The 13,364-nt window shown below is 46.5% G+C and overlaps 1 protein-coding gene across 1 annotated transcript in view; it reads left to right on the top strand.

Moving 5' to 3' along the window:
* LOC307232274 (endophilin-B2-like) overlaps window positions 1–13,364 on the top strand; it is a 44,737-nt gene that overhangs the window by 10,884 nt on the left and 20,489 nt on the right. The window contains exon 5 of the mRNA XM_080003216.1: window positions 74–166. Within this exon, the coding sequence (XP_079859342.1) occupies window positions 74–166 (93 nt within the window). The remainder of the gene's footprint in view (window positions 1–73; window positions 167–13,364) is intronic.

Here is a 13,364-nt window from a genome sequence, read left to right as displayed (position 1 = left end):
AGCTGATGCTCACTTTGTCTTATTGTTGAACGTGCAAATTATTTAATGTTTTCTGCGACTTTGTTCACCGTAGAAAGAACGGCGACTTCTGGAGAACCGCCGCCTGGATCTGGATGTCTCCAAAGCCCGTGTGAAGAAAGCAAAGGCAGCGAAGGCCAAAGCCGCAGTGAGTCACTCTAGTCCACCTCTTTTTAAATAGCATATTTACTGCCACAATTTACGGCCACAATTTACAGGTTTACACCTGACTACCTGTAAATTGTGGACAGATGAACCTTTGTCTTGTTGACAAATAATTTAAGGGTTTACAATCCAGTGCTATGGGTGGAAGCATTTCTTGAAAATAGACTGTGGGGGGTCTCTGCCCAGAGGTAAGGGTTTAGGGAGGGAGACGGAGTCTTTCTGGCCGTGGTGCGCCAACATGGCGAGAGTCTTTATTTAGTCTTTATTGTCACCTCGAGTGGGACCAATCAGCGGCAATTCGAGGCAGCTTGGCGACCGCAGGAAAGGGAACCGTGCCGTCATCTGCAGCCTGTGCTTGACCACGCCCCTTTGTCCGCCACATACCCCCACTGCCCGCCCCACCTCCCAGAGCGGGGGAGAAGGAAGGTCAGCCACGACCATCTGCACTGCCGGCCTATGGACTGTCCGGAAATTAAAGGGCTGTAGAGCCAGGTACCATCGGGTGGTCCAGGCTTTTGTGTCTTTCATGCGGTGGAGCCACTGCAGCGGGGCATGGTACGAACAGAGGGTGAAAGCTTGTCCCAGGATGTAGTAGCAGAGGGAATCGACTGCCCACTTGAACACTCCTTCTCCACCGGTTTGTACCTCGACTCCCACTCTGAGAGTTTGCGGCTGAGGTATAGCACCGAACGCTCAGTCCCCTCCACCTCCTGGGACAAGACTGCGCCCAGCCCTCTGTTCGACGCGTCAGTCTGAAACAGAAAGGGAGAGAAAAGTCAGGGTTAAACAGCGCTGGCTTCCCACAGAGAGCTGACTTTATACTTGCAAACGCCTGCTGGCACATCTCTGACCACTGGACCGGATCTGAAGCACCCTTTCGGGTTAAGTTGGTCAAGGGACTGGTTAGCTCTGAAAAGTTGGGGACAAACCTCCTATAGTAGCCGGCCAGCCCCAAGAACTGCCTCACCTCATTTTTGGTATTGGGTCTCAGCGTGTTTGCGACTGCAGCAGTTTTATCAAGCTGGGGTCGGACTAGGCCTTCACCCAAGTGGTACCCAAGATACCGTACCTCCCGACGTCCCACGGAACTCTTTGAGTTGGCCCGCCTCACGGACTCAAGCACAGCGCCCACATGCTGCATATGCCGCTCCCATGTATCGCTGTGAATGATTACATTTATCTAGGTAGGCTGCAGCATATGCTACATGCGGATACAGGACACAGTCCATAAGTCTCTGAAAGGTGGCTGGGGCACCGAACAACCCGAACGGAAGTGTGCAAAAGTAGTGTAAGCCAAACGGTGTGGAGAACTCCTATTTTTTCTTGGACTCCTGAGACAAGGGAATATGCCAGTATTCCTTGGTTAAATCGAGTGTCATGAAAAAACAAGAGCTCTACCTAACTCATCGAGAAGTTCATCAACCCGGGCCATCGGGTAGGTGTTGAACTTGGACACCGCGTTCACCCATTGGTGGTCCACACAGAACCGGACTGACCCATCGGGCTTAACCAGCACAATGGGACTAGACCAGTCACTTGTGGACTCCTCTATTATGCCCATGTCCCTCATGGCCTCTTAATTCCGCCTGCACGATCTTGCGTTTGTGCTTGGGCAGTTGATACGGCCGAGAGGGCGCCGTAACCCCCGGGGTTGTCTCCACATGGTGGTGTATAAGGGATGTGAAGCCTGGCAGGGAGGAGAAAACATCAGAGAACCAAGGCTGAAGTGCAGTTACGTCCGCCCTCTGGGACGGAGAGAAATGGTCACTTAACAGGGCCACGGTACGATCGTCCGCTTTTTGAATCCCGGCCCCAACTCATCCCGCTCAATGACCGGCGTGACCAGAGCCATGGACACCCCCTCCCTCCATTCTTTTAAGAGGTTAAGGTGATAAATCTGTGTTGCCCCCTGCCTGTCAGACCGTTCCACCTCATAATCGACCTCGCCAACCCGCCGTGTGACCACAAAAGGCCGTTACCACTTGGCGAGCAATTAATAGCTGGACGTAGGGAGCAACATTAACACCTTGTCTCCGGGTACAAACTGTCTTAGTCAAGGCCTCCGGTCGTATAAAAGGGCCTGACGTTCCTGAGCCCGAAGCAAATTCTCCCGTGATAACGGCCCAACCAGCGTGTGTAACTTTGCTCTCAGGTCCATAACATACTGTGTTCCATTCTTACTGGTGCTAGGACCTTCCTCCCAGTTTTCTTTAATTAGGTCTAGCACTCCCCCGGGGTCTCCTGCCAAAGAGGAGTTCAAAGAGAGAAAATTCTTTGGAGACCTGGGGAACCTCCTGCACCACAAACAACAGGGGGTCTAACCATTTGTCCCAATTACGGCTATCGTCGTGAACATCATCAGGCCCTCGGTCTGGGGATGGTAAACACTGGTCCGAATTGAGCGGATGCTCAGTAATTCGTAAAGCTCCTGAAGTGTACGTTACATAAAGGTAGTGCCCTTGTCGGTCAGGATTTCCTTCCGAATCCCGACTCGGGAGATGACCTGAAAAAGCGCCTGCGCCACACTTTTGGCCGTAATACTGCGCAAGGGCACTGCTTCTGGGTACTGGGTTGCATAATCCACTAGGACTAACACAAAACGATACCCATGGACACTGCGGTCTAATGGCCCGATGAGGTCCATACCGAGTCTTTCGAATCAGACCTCGACTAGGGGGAGGGGCCTCAACTGCGGTCTTGGCTTAGCCGGAGGGTTGGCTAACTGGCACTCAGGACACGCAGTGCACCGTTTATGCACTTCTGCCCAAATTTCCGCCCAATAGAAGCAGGCCATTATCCGCATTATCCATCATGTTTTCTCGTGACCGAGGTGACTGACCATGCATGGGGTTATGGTGACCCGCCTGGAAGAGCATTTCCCGGCGACTCTTTGGCACCAACAACTGGGTTATCTCCTCTCCTGTCTGAGTGTCACAGCTCACTTGATATAACTTGTCCCTAATCACTGAAAAATACGGATGAGTGAGCACGGCCTCTGCGCCCGTCAATACGGCATTGATTTTAACTACCTCCTCAAAGGCCCTGCATAGCGTGCAACTTGCAACTGCTCCCGTGGAAAATCGTTGATAGGGAAGGTTAAAGGGACCTGGGGAGATCCTACTTGGGATTCCGCTGCCCCTGCACCCGACATGCCCGCCGATGACCCCTCCGCGTCAACGTACGCCACGCAACACTCACATTTCCCTACTGACCGTGAATGCACTCCCCCAGCCTCTTTCATCGACGCATCAAACCCTGGCCAATCCATGGCCAAAATCAGGCAAAGCGACAGGCGGAAACTAACCGCAGCCTGTACCCTATGCTTTTTTCCCTTGTAACGAAATTCGAGCCGGACCATCGGATACATGTGAATGTCCCCATGCACACAACGAACCTCTGCCTGTGACGCCTCCACCAAAGCCCCGGGTCGAACCAAGCGTTGCTTGACCATCATCTGCAAACACCCCGAGTCCAGCAAAGCCTGATGTCTAGCCCTTTGTAGCCTTACCGGTACTTGGTAGGCCCCTTTCGTACCGGGGGAGGCGTCCGGCGGGCCGGCAACCCGGACCACCTAGCCAAGTTCCATTCGAAGACAGTCGTGGCGTTCGTGGCCGGGCGGCCTGCATTGTCTGCACCCCTGCCCAGACTTCTGCGCAGCTCCCTGACTTCCTGCGGCAGCACCGCCCTGGGAGCTGAGGGGGGGGCAGAGAGGGGACAGCACGGGAAGGGGAGAGAGTGTCCCGCGGTACCACAGAACTCGGCGAATCCTGTGTAGGTCCTGGGGTCGGATGTAGCGCCCGCCCCCCCCCGGACCTTGTCCTCCAGGTCATCGGGACGGGCTGAGGACCCAGCGAATCCTGCATGGGTCCGAGGGTTGGACGTAGCTTACCACCCCCCCCCCCCCCCCCCCCCCCCCGACATTGTCCTCCGGGGCATCGTGACGGGCCAGGAACCTGTCGAATCCCGCGTGGGTCGGACGCAGCGCCCCCCCCCTGACATTGTCCTCCGGGCCATCGCAACAGGCTGGGGAGCTGGCGAATCCTGCGTGGGCCCTGGGGTCAGCTCCCGGGATTTCACACTGGCGAGGACGCACCCCAGCTTGCAGCACAAGTGGCTTCCAACATGAACACAGGAAAGGGAACCGTGCTGTCGTCTACAGCCAGTGCTTGACCACGTCCCTTTGTCCGCAACATAGACGATAATACATTCTTTACTCATAAGGCAAGGCGAGGCATCTTTATTTATATAGCATATTCCCTACACAATTCAAGGTGCTTTACATAGTGCATAAATAAATTACATAAATAAAATAAATGAAAGACAAATAAAACTAACAAGAATAACATTATATGTGACCCACCAAAGCAAAATCCGCATTGTCACGCATTTCTGAATTCACCAGGAGCAGCCAAATAAGTTGGGAAAAAACCCCCAAAAACCTTCATTCTTTCTAGAAGGAAAATTAGATTTTTCCAGATTCGTGTTCCTTTGTGTTTTTTTTTTTCTCTCAACTGATTTTCAAAACCGACTTTGATTTATAAATAGTAGAAACATGTTATACCGTGGAGTTAAATAGATTACATAGGGAAATACAGTTGACTTACCGAGACGCTGAACAACGCCGATCGATAGTTTCCTTTAAAGCGACCGTTCAGGTGAAGATCATTCCTCCATATTCCATGTGATGTGAAGTCACAATGTGAAACCGTTTTGATAGAGTTTAACCTTTAAATCGTACTACTTTGACACACCCACACAGACATTATTGTATAGGGGGCGTATACCGACGAAGAAGTAGTGCTGACGTCACTTCCATAAACAAGACGAGGATCCTTCGGTTTCACTTGTCTGTGAAAACTTTCATCTCCATGTTGTTATGGATTACGAGAAGCGGGTGGTGGAAGATCTAAATCATATCGCGGACCTTCATCTGACCAGTGCGAAAGCTTCAAGTCAGTGTAAGCAGCGCATACTAAACTTCATTTTCCGCAATGATAGTCAGTTCTCAGACAGCGATGCTGAATCTGATACCGGCATTATCCCGGGCTTGGTGAACATTTCAAACAGCAGATTTCAACCTGAATGTGACCGCGAAACTGAATATTTTCAAGAAACACCGGAGAAGACCAATGACACGCCCGTTGTTGTTACAACAAAAGAAGTTGATGACATGATTAAGTCCGTTGAGGTTGGTGATGCAGATTTTGAACAAGTAGCAATGCACACGATTCTCAAATTTACCTGCAAATGCAGCCAGAGCGAATAGAAAATGAAAAGAGGCAGCCCCAAACAGGCTCTCAGAATGTAGCTGGGGTAGGGTTAGCCCACATAATAACTCCAAGAGCGTTTAAGATATTTGGCATACACACATTTAAATATTAAATGACACACCAAGGCTGATTTACAGAAACTCATATTATTGATAGACTACATTTTGTTGTGTTGTCCGCACTTTTAAACTCCTAAATAATTCCGCTTTCATAAATCATGTACATTCTTACTATTAAATCAAAGCTTTTAAAAAACAAAAGATTTAGAGTTATATGTCAATGGCGCTGTTCAACATTCCCTCAAAACACAAGAACAATGCAGAGATGTCCCCATTCAGCAGGTTGTCAGGTGGCCATGTGACAAGTAGCCATGTTGTTGTTGCTGTTGGTCCTCAAAACCATTTGCATCCTTGGAGCTGACTGAATGAAGCCAAGTGTGGGGGAAAACTTTGAAGGTGATTATCTCAGAAACACAGTTTGCCACACCCTTGTCATTTACAAGTCATAGCTTTTAAAATATTTGCTTGATTTGCACAAGTGACACATTTTTTGAAGCTCTGTTTCTTCACTTTTAAATGATGCAAAAAAGAAGTCAAAAGCAAACCGAATGTACCTTAAGTCTACGTTGGGTCACATATAGGCGGAAGCGGCCATTATTGTGCTACAAGCCATGGTTTCTTTTTTTTTTTTCTCTACCATCATGGAAATCTTTGAAAATGTTCTTGTCGTGCAAACACCGATCAGCCACAACATTAAAACCACCTGCCTTATATTGTGTAGATCCCTCTTGTGCCCGCCCTGACCCGCCTAAAAATGTTTAGGTAGGTGGTGCTGGTAAAGTAACATCAAAGCCAGGACCCAAGATTTTTTCAGCGGTGGACAAGGGCGCATGGGCGCTCTGGTCTGCGTCTATGCGGCCCCATATGCAACAAGCTGCGATGCACTGTATGTTCTGACACCTTTCTATCACAGCCAGTACTAACTTTTTCAGCAATTTGTGCTACAGTAGCTCTTCTGTGGGATCGGCCCAGACCAGGCTAGCCTTCACACCCCACGCGCATCAATAATTTTTGGCCGCTCGTGGCCTTGTTGCCGGTTCACCGGTTGTCCTTTCTTAGACCACTTTTGGTAGGTACTTACCACTGCATACTTGGAACAACCCCCCAAGACCTACCGTTTTGAAGAGGCTCGGACCCAGTCGTCTAGCCATCACAATTTGGCCCTTGTCAAAGTTGCTCAGATCCTTACACTTGCCCATTTTTCCTGCTTCCAACACATCGACTTCAACAACTGACTGTTCACTTGCTGCCTAATATGTCCCACCCCTTGACAGGCGCCATTGGAATGTCAGATGAGTAGATTTGGGCCGATATTCGATAATAAAAGAACTGAAAACACACTGTTTTAGATGTATTATTATGAGGAATGGCTCTCTGCGATCGGGGCAAATGGAGATCTGTGTTTGCGTATAAAAATATTTTTATGATTCACCTTATTGATAATTATAATTTTTAAAGTCCAGTTAAAAAAATATTTATTTCATTTTCGGGTGACAGTGGCATAATTTCTTAATATTGTTGGATAACTGTTAATGAGGGTCAGCTATCAGTCAGAAATTTTTTTTTTTTAAATTAGCATCCCTAGTGAATACCTTTTCGAGGTTACTCATTGTTTTGATGTTGGGACCAGTCTCATTAACATGCCTCTGTATTCAAATCCTCCACAGTGCGAGGGAGATGTAAGTTTATTAAAGAGTTGTTGCACTCTTTCATAACTTGTATTCTTTCCTTCTATCTTTGTTTCCTCCATTTTCTGATGCCTTTCCTCCATTTGACTATCCTGTAACCAAAATGCAATTCAACACAAAGTTTGCTCATCAAGGCCTCTGTGAAAGCGGGCTGATCTGACGGCACATTGTGGGAAAGTAAGGGATAACTTCAGTAGGACTTTTGAATCCAGGCATGATTGGACAAAATGAGTAGGAACAGTTTCTCGTTTTCAAAATAAAAATGCAATGATCATCATTTGACATCATCATTTGAGTTTAATTCCCATTTAATAAGCAAGTCATTACGGTAATATCAGTCACTACGATTCCTTTTGTGTTGGACTTCGTCGATTGACATACAGTCATTCTACTTAACGTGGAAGAAATATTGCAATGGTGTAGCGATGGACAGGAAATATACCTAAAACCTAAAGGATTGGTTCACAATTTTTCACCGTCGGCCTTGTTGAGTCCCATCATCTATACCTGCTTGTTGCACAACCTTGTTGAATGCGTCACTATTCAGAGACGTATCACTCTGCTGTAGCTTTTGGATGTGTTTAAAATGCAGTCAATTGGGGAAACCATTGGACTCATAAATCTCGTTCAGGAAACAAAAACCGAAAAAATAATATGCATTATCATTCTTTCTGTGACGATCTTTCTGATCACCAGGCAGCTCAAGATACTTCATCTTTCTCAGGTATTCATTCTAAAGAGCTTGACAGTACATTGGCCATCATTTCTTCTAAATTGGGGAAGATGTTTCAGGCTTGCACAGGTCAATTTCATGATTGTGCTGCACATGAAAAGTAATTTTAGCCGGTGGGTCATTATGTTTTAATCAGTGCCAAGTGAATTGCCTGGACTAGAAGGTCTTAACGGATATCCGTTAGCCTAGCCTCATTACACTAACTAGAATAAGTTTCGCCTCCTCAGAGATCTGCGGGCTCTGTCGCTGTTTCATCCTTTTGGCTGTCAGAAGGTCATAAGCGCAGATAAATTTCAGTCCGACTGTTGAAACCATATGCATGCCAGTATGTCTATGACAGTCAATAGGATGCAATGTTTTTAAAGTTTTTTTTTTTAAAATATATATATATATATATATGTTATGCTGTAGAATTATTTTATGTTTATCTTTGTTGATAGATTTAAAGGTGATTTTTCATGGCAATCCAAGGAATGCCCTGATACCATTTTGTCAGAGGTTTTGAGTTCTGGTTCTCACTCCTGTGTCCTTGCCAATGCTGAGTGCCGATTACACAAACTGAAATATTCTACGGCAATAATAGTGAAATCACGTCGATCGTTGGATTCATGATCGAAAATCATCTCGATGAATCAACAACCTCACTACATTGGATTCACGTTAAAGTTATTTTCTCATGTGGCACTCCAGAATTCTTTAAAGGGGAATAGCACCCATTTTCAGCATTTACTCGGCCAATATCTTATTATGTGGTCCATAGAACCAATTTGTACGTACCCTTCTGTTTCCGATAACTTCTGAGACTGCTGGAAATGGTTTGTATTATGTATTGTATTGTATTGTATTGTACTGTACTCTTTCAAGAATAATCGACCACCACATACACTACTCACAAAAAGTTAGGGATATTTGGCTTTCGGGTGAAGTTTATGGAAAATGTAAAAAGTTCACTGTATGGCACTCCACTCTTCTTGAAGGGTGGCCCTCAGGTCATTGAGGTTCTGGGGTACAGAGTTACGATTCTACACGGCGACTCAGCTGATCCTATAGGTTTTCTATGGGATTCAGGTCTGGAGAAAGTGCAGGCCACTCCATCTGAGGTACCCCAGTCTCCAGCAGCCATTCCCTAATGATGCAACCTCGATGAGCTGGAGCATTGTCGTCCATGGAGATGAAATTAGGCCTGTGTTGTTCATGCAGGGGCACAATGACTGGATTAATGATGTTATTCAGGTAGTATGGGCTTGTCACTGTACCATTCACAAAGTGTAGGGCAGTTCTGTATTGACTAGACGCACCTGCCCCCACTGTAACACCACCACCACCAAAGGCTTGTCTGGTGACAACAGTGGCTGATGCATAGCGCTCTCCTTGACGTCTCCAACATTGTTGGCGGCCGTCATTTCTGCTCAACTTGAATCAACTTTCATCAGAGAACAGCACTGAGGCCCACTGGTCCTTCGTCCAGCGTAAATGCTCCCTGGCCCGTGCAAGACGATGATGCATGTGCCTCGTGGTGTGGTCAGGTACCCTTGCAGGTCGTCTAGCATGCAGACCACACTGATGTAAACGGGTTTGAATGGTCTGACGTGACACTTGGGTGCCTCTCACCTCCCTTAAATGTGCCTGGAGTTGAGTGGCATTCATCATCCGGTTGCGCAGGGCACTGTTCACAATGAAGCGGTCATCAGTGTGGGATGTGGCCAAAGGACGCCCACTTCTATGCCTTTCTGTGACTCTTCCAGTCTCTCTGTATCTCTGTTGCAACCTGATGATGGCACTCTGACACTCTAAGCTCAGTGGCCACTTCCCTCTGAGAACATCCTGCTTGAAGCCTTGCTATGGCGAGGTACTGTTGATCAGTTGTTAGGTGTCGTCTTGGTCTCATGTTGTCAGAATGTGAACAGCATGATGAAGAGGACTGTTTAAATACCAATTCTAATTGAACCAGGAAATGTATTGGTCGATTCATGGATCAAACACCTGTTGTGAATTTTGCCGTTCAGTTCCTTGTTAGAGAACAGCAAGTTGTGCAAAAAGTACTGAAACATTGAACAGTTGGACATGTGCATTCAAAAGTTTAGAGAAGGTCAAATGAAGTTCACCTGTAAAGGTTATATTACATTTTAGCTCCATCCTGAAATTTCACCTGAAAGCCGAATATCCCTAACTTTTTGTGAGTTGCGTAAGAAAAGAACACCTAAACCTTCAGCTAGCATTATGTCCGTGTGTGTTTTGCCTGAGCCTTGTTCTGCATCTGAAATTGGCAAACAAGCATACATTTTAGCATGCCAAATTAGTGTTTAGTGTCTCTGAAACCATATGCTGAAATTGTATGTGAAGTAGTCAGTACCTGTATCAAGTACCTGGATGACTACAAACTATATCTGGTGAAATACGGTAGTGTGCGAACACTGCCCACTATGGGGGCAAGCGTATTCCACAGACACTTGTAAATAAACTTCTATGCAGTGTCTTCTTCAACCCGCAACATGTTGGGTGGAATTTGGCGAGGAATATGACAATGTAGTATGTCCAAGAAGCCGTTGTTATTTTTACGCACTTACCAGATTACGCTGGATGATGGTAAGAACATGTACGTAGCATGCAGCATGCCATTTCGGACACAGCATTTCTTTCAGTCATCATGAAACCATCATAAAATATGTCCTAAATTAACTGATACACATATTGACCATCCCGCAGAATTTAGGCAGCATGTCTCATGTGTGCAATCAAGGGATATTAACATCTAGTCCTACATAACAGATCGCATCATCTGGTGAGCCAATGACTGCAGTGAAAGGGCAGCTGATAACTATGGAAAGTCAGCTGGCAGGAGGGAACACACCCCATCGGGGCTTCCACAGGCTAGCTACCCGCGGAAGCGGAATCCAGCACGTAAGGTGCTTAGGTCCCACCCACCTTCAGCTACTGAAACCTTAAGAAGAAATTACTCCCTGAGTGAGGGACAGTGGGGGCAGAAGATGACTCATCGGCAGACAGCTCCACAACCAACACAGGAACGGAACAGACAAGTTGGATGATCAGCATATATGAGGCTGCAGTGGGATACAAGCTCCAGAGTTGCATATGCGGCTGGGAAAAGGTTACTTCCACCACAGGCCTGAAAATACATCAGGGCAGGAAATTGTCCATAAAGAAGGGGCAACAGAGTACTGCATCGACACCTACTTCCTGAGAAGCAGGTCAAGTCAGTCGATTAAAGTTCAGGACAGGACAAAAACCGAAGTCTGGAGGACATGAACAACCATGTCAGCATAGGATGAGCCAAGCACAGTAGAGCAACCCAAACACACCCTATTGCGACCTGTAGCTGGGAAAAAAATCCAGGGGCAAAAGCAGTTGATAATGTGGCCAAAGTCCGGTGAAAAGGCAATGTGGGTAGAGGTCAACGCTGACCTCTGCAACATCTTAGAGACGCTCAGAAGCACCACCATGAAAAAGTTGGAGAGAATGGGGAAAACTGTGCATTAAGCAAGGGCCTCATCAGCTCCAGGTCCCAATCACGTTCCATATGGGCTCTTCAAAAATCCACAAGATGTCCTGTGGTTTCCACTTGAGACTCATGAAGTTGGGAGGGTGCAAGCAGGAGATGCCAACATGCTGGCGGAGAGCTGGAGGAATCCTGATCCCAAAGGAAAAGGACTCATCATAAATCGGCCAATTCCGCCAGATCAGCCTCTCAAATGTCAAGGGCAAGCTTTAGCGTGGTGGCTCACAGGCTGTCAGGATACCTGTAAAGAAACCATCTGATTGACACATCAATCCAGAAAGCAGGAGTCTCAGGCTCCTCCAGTCGTCTGGAACACGCTAGCCCCCTCTGGCATCAGATCCATGTCTTTGTTACTGAAGTTATTTTCTATAGTTCTTAAGTTACAGTTTAATTTTTTTGAGATAATCGCTGAGCAATGTAATTTACGAGGCCCCAAAACGCATCGCAAGCGCATGCACGGAGACGATAGAGCACAGAGCATAGACGAATTAGGAGACGCAACTGCAATGGTGGTTTGAAAGCGATATATATCTATTTACATATATATAATATACCTAATGTGGAAAACACCACATTGGAGACAGGAAAACTGGTGAAAACTTCTGGGGAGAGTTCCGGACAGTGCTTTCTGAGGAAATAGACAGATTGTCCTGGTGAGTTAACTCTTCTGGTTAGCTAATTAGCACTGGGTTAGCCGCTTGACATGACCTTTTTGTTGCTATAATAAGTAATTGTGTGTTGGATTGCCTGAGATATGTGTGTAAGACTTGTCAGGATATAGTGTGTATGTGATGTGAACTGAATATGGTGTTAACTGTTTAGCCATTTAGCATCGAAATGAATGTGTATTGCTGCCTTGAAGCGAGGTTAATTTGCATGTGCAGCGGCGGTTTGTGCCTTGTTAATGGCCATGGCAGTGTGTTAACTACAGGCAATATGTACAGTATGTTAGAACATGGTTAAACACATTTACATGTTTGGAGAAATAAGTTAAAAGATTGTTTAATTTAATGGAATGGACAGTGGAACAAAAGCATTCAGACTGTTTTATAACTGCGCTGCACACTTTTGTGCAGGCTGGGTTTTTTTTTTGAGGGTCGGACTGTCCACTGGATCCAACTGGATTCGACTGCTTCCGCCATCGTCGTCGTTCCTGGATGCCATCACCTCTCGTCGGACGTCCGTCACATGGACATTGTGCTCGGGCCCAGGGGTGGTAGGAGCGAAATACGGGAACTAAACTGAGGAATATTTTGTTTTGATGTTTTTTTTATTCTGAGTACTCAGTTTTTTCTTTGGGTTTTCTTTTGGTTCTTGTGGCCAAGACAAGCAAACTTTCATATAACTTTTTTTCGGAATGTGATTCTGGCTCAATGTTTACCTTGTTTGCTGCAGTGTTGAGAGAACATATACATTTTTATTTATTTCTTGAAGGTATCTTTGTAAATATATAACTTTTATTCTCTCAAGTCGTGGTCACGTGTTGTTGTGTGGGTTGGAGGTCTCATAAATCTCAATAAGCTACAATCAATCCCCTTACCAATTAGATGTGAACCTGGAATCTTAAGTAACCTGAGCCAACCTTAGACATAGACTTTTAGCATAGGTACCCCCATCACGTAGGGGTCACTAGAAGGTTACATCTTCAAGAAGGAGGGAACAGACCTTCACATGGTGTTCCTGGATCTCCTACCGCTCATTCCTGTATCATGCCCAAGACCTCTCCAGAACTGCTGAAAAGGTAGTCAGTGGCTCTGGATGAAGAGAATGAGAAGAGAAAGATGGCATCTAGTGTGTGAGCCCTGGACGCCGGGATTCACTGCTGAACCCTCTGAAGGTGCCGTGGGCCGATCAGTGAAACACCAGAGGAGGGGGCCCATTTTATAACTCACAAGACCCTCACTCACTTGACCA

The sequence above is a fragment of the Zeus faber genome (genome assembly GCF_960531495.2).
Source record: "Zeus faber genome assembly, chromosome: 7".
NCBI lineage: Eukaryota > Metazoa > Chordata > Actinopteri > Zeiformes > Zeidae > Zeus > Zeus faber.
This window is presented reverse-complemented; position numbering and strand designations above follow the sequence as displayed.